Raw genomic sequence first — 10,000 nt, 5'->3', positions numbered from 1 at the left:
AAAATGTGCGGTGACTGAGTTCATAGTGTGCAGTTCAGTTCAGTTCAGTTCGGGTACCGTAGTTTGTTAATCAGCATCATTTTAGTTGACCAGTGCCCATCATATCCTTTGTGTGCTATTCTCCGGTTGACCACAGGTTCTTTTATCATGATTTCCAGCCATAAACGAATGGTTAACTTGACATGAAGCTTAACTTTTCATATTTTCTGCGGTTTAAGAGCAGGATTAATTTTTTGTGGCCTCGCAAACCTCAAATTTCAGTCAAACTTTTTTTTAGCTTACGCGAGCATCGCCGGGTGGCGTGATTGAATTAACCAATCACATCGCCTAATTCACGTTGTTGTTGGGGATTTTCGCGCCATTTGTCAAGTGGCAAGCCGCGGAGTTTACGAGGATTGAGAGACAGATTGTGAGGGAAAAGAGCACAATCAAAAAATGTCGACAACTGAAGACAGTGTAATGAAAAGGGAAAGAACGCGTTTTCAAAAATTGTGCCGTACCTGTACCGAAAAATCGTTCGCAGCAGGCATTACAACATGACTGAAACGGCCTTTTGAGGGACAAAAATCGCCTAAAAAGGTGAGTTAAAGGTTTAGACAATAAAACGATAAGATTATCAGGTCAATGAATTCATTTTATGATAGTAAATAAGTATGTTAACGAGCGTCCGGTATGAGCAGCGTTCCTCTCACTTTTATCTTAAGACGCGCACTTAATATTAATCTGCCGAAGCGCCATCTCGGCCAACAATTAAATCAATTAGTTGAAGCTCATCAATTTCCAGTTATAGCATGAAAAAAATGAAAGCAAACATTATTTTCACCGAGGGTTTAAGCTGAACTTTTATCTCATTCGACCTCATAACTTAATTCTTACCACTGAAGAGTTCACATGTCTTCGTTTCGAATCTAGCGAAGATCGCGGTGTCTTGTCAAGATCGTGGTTGTCTCGGCAAGATTTTGGTTTTCTCGCCGAGATCGCATTTGTCTCGGCGAGATCTCGCCTGTCTCGGTGCCCCAATAAATCTCGCCGCGAATCTCGCCGAGATGGAAGACGCAACCGCAATCTCGGCGAGATCTCGCTGAAGTTTTTCGCCCTCTAAAAATCTCGCCGAGATCTCGGTTACCTCGCCGAGATCTCGCCTCCCTCGGCGAGATTAACGCAATCTCGGCGAGATCTCGCTGAAAGTTTTGCCCTCTAAAAATCACGCCGAGAATTACTGAAATCTCGCCGAGATCTCGGTTACCTCGGCGAGATCTCGCCTACCTCGGCGAGATTAACGCGATCTCGGCGAGATCTCGCAGAAATTTTTTGCCCGCTAAAATTCTCGCCGAGAATTACTGAAATCTCGCCGAGATCTCGGTCAACTCGCCGAGATCTCGCCAATCTCGGCGAGATAACCGAGATCTCGGCGAGATCTCGCTGAAATTTTTACAAGGGATATAATTTGTTATCATCCAACCAGACATCTAATTTGAACAGAGAAATGTTGTCAATTGCTGTATTTAATTTCTCTCGTCAGCTTTTTGTTTGGTCAAACAGTAAATTAACTGCTTTTAATTAATATTGTTAAAGCAAACAGATGTAAATATCTTATTACTGTATTTATAATATCGTATATTTATATTTTATGTAAATATTTTATTCAGTATATTTATCTATATTTAACACCTTTTTATTAAGAACTTGTTGAAGGAAATTGTATTTTTTTAATATATCATTTCAAAACAACAAATAGCAAAACACTGCTATATGGAAAACACTAACTTCTGAACTCCAACGAATGTAAATAAGTCATTATTGTCAAGATTCAAGCACGGGAGTCATGTTTATAGCAACAGCTAGTTTTCAGAAAACTGTATTTTAATAGTTCATTGCTATCAAGTTTTTTCCTGGTTTTTCCCACATGAAATAAAATTATATTAATTTGACAGAAATGTACATAACATACTGTATGTTTAATGCTGTGGGATGTTAAAATATGTTATTTTCCACCTGATATAAAATATTAACTTGACAGAAATGTACATAACATAATTATGTTTAATGCTGTACGTGGGATGTTAAAATATGTCATTAATTCCCACATGAAATAAAATATTAACTTGACAGAAATGTAAATAACACATGTTAATGCTGTGGGATGCCATGCTGGTTCCAGTATCCATATTGGAAAGTAACCATTAAAACCTCAGAACTCTTGTTGAATTTTAATGCCATTAATATTGGCTTGTCTTCAGTTACAATGTCTTGGCATCTTTCCAATTGCAATGAGTCCTGAAATTTCTTTTTCAGGAGACTGTTTCTGTCCACCTCCGCACCGTCGATATCCATCCGTGCAAACAAATAATTCGCTTTTATATTCTTTATTATATTTTAATTCGCTTTTCGAATATTTTTATCTTAAAGATGAGCTGAGTATTACTTTCAATGAATTCGTGACCAAAATTTGTGCGTTGAATAATACCTTCACTTAAACAGGAAAACAACCGTACCTCTGAAGGCATATCCATTACGAATTCACCAAACCATGGCTTTGCAAATGAATAATTTTTTGGTGCATCTTTCGTAGTCCTTTCACGACCATGCTGGCTGAAGGTAGAAGCTTATGCACTTTTTCGAATCGCGATTGCTGGCAGAACTTGTCTTGCAAACTTTCGGCCGCACTTTAATTTCAAGCTCGCTAAAGAAACTGTTCACTCTCCTGATGCCCTCGCCGGTCAAGACTTTCTCCAAACAGTTACATTTTGCCCGAATAAGAGCTGGACGAAGCTGGTTAGTAAATTCCACATTGGCGGTCATCTTGGCTTTTTTTGTTTACCACGCAGCCATCTTGAATTTTACCCAGTATGCTCTGCAACGCCCTCATGCACCATCTTGGGGGTGGGCTGGCCCCACCGTGTAACTGCTTGTTTATTCAAGGAATTGATGCACAGATATGCTTTTACATTGTTTACAAAAGCGTTTTATCAGTGTTTACACAAGAATTTAGCCTTGTCGTGTGGCTTTTAATGTGCAACCGGAAAATGAACCCGAAAAAAATTGGTCAGTGCCGATATTTTTGGGTCTTTCGGACCGACCAAAAAAATAAAGATTCAATCTAGTGCGGTTAGTGCAGTTTACGCAACTTTGTCATCAAATCCGCTTACGTGCAAACCATTGGCACTTTTCGAGTTTTCTTCGGTCTTTCTGGCAGTTCACAGCAGCTTCCTGGTATCAGCCTTTACTTTGGTAAGCACTCAGTTCTGTAATTCTGTAATTTTATTCATTTTATCTTGGTTTCACTTCATTCAGATCATTTTAAGATATTTTGGACTTATTTTAGATCATTTGAGATCATTTTAAGTCATTCCTTGTTTTAGTAACTACGCCAAATGCATCGCATGTAGCTGCCAGTATGCATATTTCAGGTTAAAATCCCTGGCATCCAGTTGCAAAGAGCAGCATTTGATAGTACGTACTGTGGTAGAACCTCAAAAAAATCCCCTCTAACTTTGAAGGGATTAAATAAAAAAGAACGATCCAAGTGATCACGGTTGATTTGATATGGAAAAAGACCTTGACTGTGTTGTTCTCAGCAATCCTCAGGTGCGACATTAAATGAAACAAACAACATCAAACAAACAAACAAACAAACAGACAAACATCAAACAAAAAGGAATTACACTGATATTAATTACCATTGATATCTTTCTTCAGAAACAAAGTTTAGGAGTCAAATTCAAGGAAAGGAAAATGCATGGCTTTTTTAATGATCTGGTAAGCAGCAGTACAGTGTGTACTGTCATTTTGTAACATTTTCAGATTTAAGTGCCTTAGTGAATTGGTATTGTATTAAAAAGCCAGATTGTCCCCGAGATTGTTGATGCATTGTAATATGTATCAAATACTGTATACATGTAGATCTCTTTAAAATCTTGTGCTAAGCCTTTTGAAGCTGACTGAAGGCGAAAATTATGTTCAAGAGAAATACTGAATGAGAGAGGCAGAAACTCTATCAAGCCCAACCATCAAACCCACCATCTTTACAGTGCCATGTATGTTGACAATCTTGTTTCTGATAGTACCAGTGGGTATGAAAGTGAAGATTCTCAGTCTGAGATAAATTATTATTCTGCAAGTTCCCCTTATCTTGCTCTTCTAAGCTGTTCCATCCCTGGAAAAGGTGCATGCTCAATAGGTATGGATTATAAAGGCATGCTTAAATTAGAATTCAAGTGCACTTTTAAAAATGTGCATGCCAGTTTTAATATCATGTATCCACCACTTAAAAGGTTCAATTACAGTATGTCTCTGGTTTTTGTGACATCCACATGGTAGGGAAATGAGCACATCAGCACATCTAAAATGTTTTTCTTTGGTGTGGGGTCCTGAGTCTCCGAATTAGACATGCAGGCATGCAGAGCACAGATTTATTTTACCCCCAGTCTCGCGGCAGTAGTTATATAATATAATAAAAAAATATTTAATAAGTTGTTTGGAGGTGACAATCCTCTTGATCTCGCTGATGTTACATGCCTGGAATAAGACAATGTAACTTCTATCTACTGGACCTACACTGTACATGTAAGTTGTCAATATATGAAGAATTCCTGTGGGATGGTTTTTAAATGCATGCCAAGTGATGCCAAGTGGAAGTTATCATTGTAAATGTTAATAAGGTTTGACGAATAAAGAGTATAAGTTATGGCAGTGTTTTTTTTACTTACATTGCTAATGGTGGAATGTGTTGAATAAGTTATGTCACCTTGTGAGCCTAATCGTTATTAAAAATTTATTGGGTCTCTAGTTAGGTTTTTTTTTTTTTTCTTTTGTAATTGGTCAAGTCCCTAAGAGAGGGAGGTGTGGGATTATGGAAAATTGATTCTGTGCTTACATGTAAAAAGAACATAACAAGATATGCTCTAGTGTTATTGTCTTGTTTTTTCATGAGATGCATATAAGCATGAGTTGTTTTTCTGCAATTCCCCACCCAGAAGGGGGATTTATAGGGTAAGTTAATTTCCAGTGTGATTCTCTATCTCTTTTTAGAGCCTCAACTTCTTGCCAAAAAGAAAGTTTGTTCCAAGGTTCCAAAGAACAGTATTCATGTTGAGGATGTGATTCCGTATCAAGACTGTGGAGTTCAGAGCTCTAAGAGTAAGTTGACCTAAAAATTATTATGTATGTGAGCAGCATGACTTTGCCACTACAGAACTACACAAAGCTCTGTTTGTGACCACTCTTAAAAGTGACCATCATTGTGAAATCTGTGACTTATTATAAGCCCTGTGTTAAAAAGATCTTTAAGTGACATCTACCCTAAGCGATGGCACCACTTTTTTGAATAACCAACTGAGCATCGGCTCTTTCTTTATGAACCATGTAGAAGTTCATTCGAGGCGGCCGGTATATGATTTTACAGAATTGTTGCATTTGCAGCTTCCAAAATTTATCAAATCAGTATTGTAGCTGCTTGGCAAAAATCACTAAGAATTGCTGCTCGGTGGTAGGACAAATCCAGAAAACAAAACCTCCTGTGTATCTCTGTCTGCTAAACAAGCTACATGTATTACAGTTGCTTCTAGTTCGGGTTTCAAAATGAAGTTGCTACATGATTAGCAATCGGTGTAATTTTGATCTGCTGAAGCGTATGCCAATTTGTGTTCCAAACATTTCCAGTTGTTTAACTCTAGACATACCATTACAGTGTAATTGTAACAGCAGGTTCAATAAACATGTCAAAAATCCATAGAAAACCACTGTGGTGTCCTCAACATCATGTAAACTGATCAGATTATCAAAGTGTTAACAACATTTGAAATAATTTATCTTTAAATCAAAGTCTCCTGTGAGCCAACTCGTGAATGTAGATGACACATCCGTATTTTAATTGAAATTAAGACGGCTACATACACTACCTTGAAAGCTAACAGAAGTCATATCTTTGCCCGATCATGTAACGAGAAATAACCACACGTGTACTATTAAAATGATTATAAACTTATTCCCTACACATTGTATAAGGTTATTCTGATGCGCCTTGGAACAAATTTACAGGTGTTTTTTATTCAAAGTTTATGCCAACACTTCACTCATTCAATTTAAGATGCCGCACTTTGTGGAAAAACGAAAAAACTTATAACTTTGCTCATATTAAATGAAAAATCTCCATTCTTGCACTAAAATGATTGTCAAATTTTTATCTACAGATTGAATAAGATTATTCTGATGGGCTGTGAAACAAATTTTCACTTCGTTTTTTATTCAAAGTTCTTAACAGGGGAACATATGTTATGGATGTTGGAACATTTGTTCATCCAAGGTATTTATATTAGACAATGTTAGTCTCCTGCAGTGGAACATTCACAATGAATTAAATTGTAATAGCAACTGGAACCACAATGACAGAGAACTTCTTCCTACATACTCCTGCACATCAAAAGCTCAACGGTATGACCATGAAAAAAGTGTAATAATCAAGATTGAGTGTACCGAGACAACGTATTGTTGCAATCTGATCCTCCATTGAATGAAACAGTACAATTTCAGTCAGTTCCAGTAGCTGTAATGAAAACTCACAGACAGATTTTTCAGTTCTTAACATATTTGAATCTCATTGGGCTGAATTCTGTTACCACAACGTCGAATCTTTCAGCTTTTAGTGGTGGGTTGGCCCCAGAGTGTTATTAATGGTACCCTGTAAACTAAACATGACCTACTCTGAGAAAACCTAACTTTGAAAATGCAAAATCTGCAGTGAAACCCAATGGGAAGGGGAAAGAGATAGAGGTCAAAGAATAGCTGCCTATGTCATGAGATAACTAACAAGAGCATCCCCAGGCATTGATATGTTATGTTGTTTTTAATACTAACAGTTCCCTGAAGTAAGGGTGACGATCAGGTTATTGAACTGTGCAAAACATAAAAAGAAGTTGTATGGTTTAAGATAGTGCCACTTTCTGTTCTTCAGTTACTTCACCATTTCATTATGGATATTGGAACAACAGGGATGTTCCTCAGCACTAAGAAATAATTCCTGGATTCTAAAGCAATAACCTGTGAACAGGCTCCCAAGTGGGGTCTAGGGCGAAGATGAAAATCAAGCTCTTCCTCGCCCCATACTGTGCTCCCGCCGCCCGGCCCTCTATTTTTCTTTTCACCCTATACCCCACTTGGGAGCCTGTTCACAGGCTATAAAGCAAATGCTCCATGCAGATTAATGATTTTGGTAGCAAGTCATAATTGCTTGTATTGTACCCATTAATAAGTGTTGTGGAATGCCGAATTGATTCCAATTACCATAATGAAAGTTGACTGATAAAACTTCTGTGCTGTGATGATATTTAAATCTCATAGGTTTTTCCCTGTAAACAACCACTTCACATCTCTCAACTGTATGAACACCACCAGCACAGTTTCCCAAACACTTCTTTAAGAAATGATTACGGCTAATAAGAAAACCACCTTGATTCATTTTGTTAAAAACAAATACAGCTGTCTTTTTCCTGTCCGTGATTCCAATGTCACTACAGGTTGGTTTTCTCTCTCGACTGATGGCCAAAGTTGTTAAATAATGTTGGACTTAACAATTTTATGGTAAATCAAATCAAAAACTTCTCAGGAAATGTCCATAGTGAAATCTCCTCTCCATGCACTGTGTCGCTAAAGTTGGTTTTGAGCGCAGTCTTCTAATTACCTTTTCATGAAGCTTTTTCAATGTCCTTTTGACCATTCCTTGGATGGGAATCAACTTTTGCAAGTCTGGATTTCGACCACGAAATGTTGTATTTCTCTTCGATGACTCCTACTCCTGCTTCGAACTCAGCAAACTCCGTGCCTTTTTCTGTACAAGACATGTACTCCTCACTTTTTTCTCCGAAAAACTGGCTTATTTGATCAGAAGGAGGATTTTCCAGAAAGAGCTTGGCTGCCATATTGGATTCTACCAAAGCCCCCCAAAATTCTCCCATGACAGACTGCGCTCCTCTGATGATCCACATTGGATTACCTGTGATGGTCTCAAAGGAAGGCAATGTCCAGGAACTGGTCTCACCGGCCGTGCACACTCTAGGAAAGGGGAGCCTATCTCATTGCTTTTTTTGTTCAAGTCTTTAGAAGTTCTCTCTCATTAACAAATTGGTGTTTCAACAAAATGTATTACAGTTTTCCTTTTCCCAAGAATCGTAAAACCTAATGTTTTAAACTTAAATATACTACAAATACGTGACTCATAAAACCTCGCTAAGCTAGGACTGGGCAGACAGTCGATTTGAAGTGACGGAATGTGCTAAGGCAGCTATAAGAAAGTATAAATTGTCACTAATAGGCCTTTTGCAATAGCTGGTCACATAATCAACTTTCCGATCAAAAACAGTTCTCCTTTGGAAAGTTTTGTTACAAGGTCTTAGGAACGGAGAGAGCATATTTAAAGTAGGTTAATTACCCGTAAATTTTTATCCATATATCTCAAAAGTAAGATTAGAAGGATTTGTATTGGAAAACTCCTCAATCTTTATAATTCTTCGGGTCATACTCAGCCTCATCCAGTGATAGGTAATTAATTATTATTATTATTATTATTATTATTATTATTATTATTATTATTATTATTATTATTTCAGAATAAAAAGTAGCGATATTAAAACATGACGTTTCGGCGACGACATGTCACCATTATCAAATGCAAATCATAATAAGATTGGTAACGTTATATAAAGAAAGGAAGGTGTGAAATTACTTTAGAATAAAACAAGATGGAGTAAAACGAAAGAATGTGCAAAATTAAATGAACAGTTTTGCTGGTATGGAGTCTTTTTAGTGTTAAGAGTCGGTCTCTTTTTCCTTATTAGAAGCATCTCGTAAATAAGGCACTCGAATTTCCAGCGGCATTTCTTTAGGATCGTAAACTGCTCGTGAAGATTGTTCAGTCTTTGATCGTGTTGGTCCTTAAGATGTTTGCCGATGACGGAATACTTGTGCTCCTCAATGCGGAGGTGGAGGTGACGGCTTGTGTAGCCTATATAATTTGCATCACACGAATTGCATTTAAACTCATACACAACACCTTGTTGATTTACTAATGAGGGCTTTGTTTCCGTGACTTTCAGGTCTTCCGAGATTTTCCTACTTGTAAACACTGGTTGTAGAACACGATCAATTTTCTTTCCAAGATGGCTTAGTTGTCTGCGCACGGAGTCGGCGGATTTCTGATCTTTAAAAGGCAAGATGATTCGTACAGGGCTGTCGACTGGCTCAATTTGGTTTTGGTTCTGGTCTTGTGAAGCGTGGAAACTCTTGAAAATAGAGTCAATAAGTTTCTCAGGATATTTCAGTTTCAGAAACATTGTTCTCAGATCCTGGCATTCTTTTGAGAAAAGATCCGGTGAGGATGACAAGCGGTTGGCGCGATCAAGCATAGTTCTTATCAGCGATCGTTTATATCTGTTGTCAACATGGCTCTGATAATGTAGTAGAAGACCTTTGTTGGTCTTTTTTCTGTAGACAGAGGTGTTGAGGCGGTTATCAGTCTTGTTGATTACCATGCCTACGAAGGGTAAGCTACTGTTGACTGCTGTTTCCATTGTAAACTGGATTGCTGGGTGTGTATCATTCATAACTGAAAGGAAATCAGTAGCAGCGGCAAAGTCGGGTACTAGAGCGAAGGTATCGTCGACATATCTTCTGTATAAATTGGGAAGCTTGTTTCCTTGTGCAAGTTTCTCCTCAATGGAGTACAAAAAGGTGTTAGCCATCAGTGGTCCTAATGGTGAGCCCATGGTGATGCTCTTCTTTCCGTTATCTATGCATCCTGAAAACAATTGCTTTGCTACGCAGGAAACACTACCAGAAGATGTCGGACGATCACACGTCAAAAATCGCCAGGTTCTTGAACAGAGATATTGATGTTGACGAACACATTCAGAATATCTCATCCTATCATCTTACTTTCTTCGATAAGCTTGTGCTTTGCTGAGGTCTAAAGTTTGCGATTCCTCAGCTTCGAATATCTGCCATGGAT

General features: G+C 37.9%; 2 protein-coding genes and 1 long non-coding RNA gene across 4 annotated transcripts in view; 2 read left to right on the top strand and 1 right to left on the bottom strand.

The window, feature by feature from the left end:
* The window catches only part of LOC146467986 (uncharacterized), a 30,505-nt gene that overhangs the window by 9,632 nt on the left and 10,873 nt on the right, over positions 1-10,000 (top strand). For both annotated transcript variants that reach the window (XR_014867701.1, XR_014867700.1), the window contains exons 4-5: positions 3,700-3,759; positions 5,032-5,139. This is a non-coding gene — a long non-coding RNA (uncharacterized LOC146467986). The remainder of the gene's footprint in view (positions 1-3,699; positions 3,760-5,031; positions 5,140-10,000) is intronic.
* Positions 5,133-9,914, bottom strand: LOC146467988 (uncharacterized). Its single transcript, XM_085125705.1, has one exon. It carries the CDS (start codon positions 9,912-9,914, stop codon positions 8,721-8,723), a length of 1,194 nt encoding a protein of 397 aa, XP_084981831.1. The 3' UTR covers positions 5,133-8,720.
* The window catches only part of LOC146467987 (uncharacterized), a 705-nt gene continuing 699 nt past the window's right edge, over positions 9,995-10,000 (top strand). Inside the window, exon 1 of the mRNA XM_085125661.1 lies at positions 9,995-10,000. This exon is cut by the window's right edge and continues 699 nt beyond it. Coding sequence (XP_084981787.1) covers positions 9,995-10,000 — 6 coding nt within the window.

Source organism: Pavona decussata, unplaced genomic scaffold, assembly GCF_977016875.1.
Source record: "Pavona decussata unplaced genomic scaffold, jaPavDecu1.1 SCAFFOLD_134, whole genome shotgun sequence".
Lineage (NCBI taxonomy): Eukaryota > Metazoa > Cnidaria > Anthozoa > Scleractinia > Agariciidae > Pavona > Pavona decussata.
Note: the sequence above shows the minus strand (reverse complement) of the source record. Positions and strands in the feature narration are given on the sequence as shown.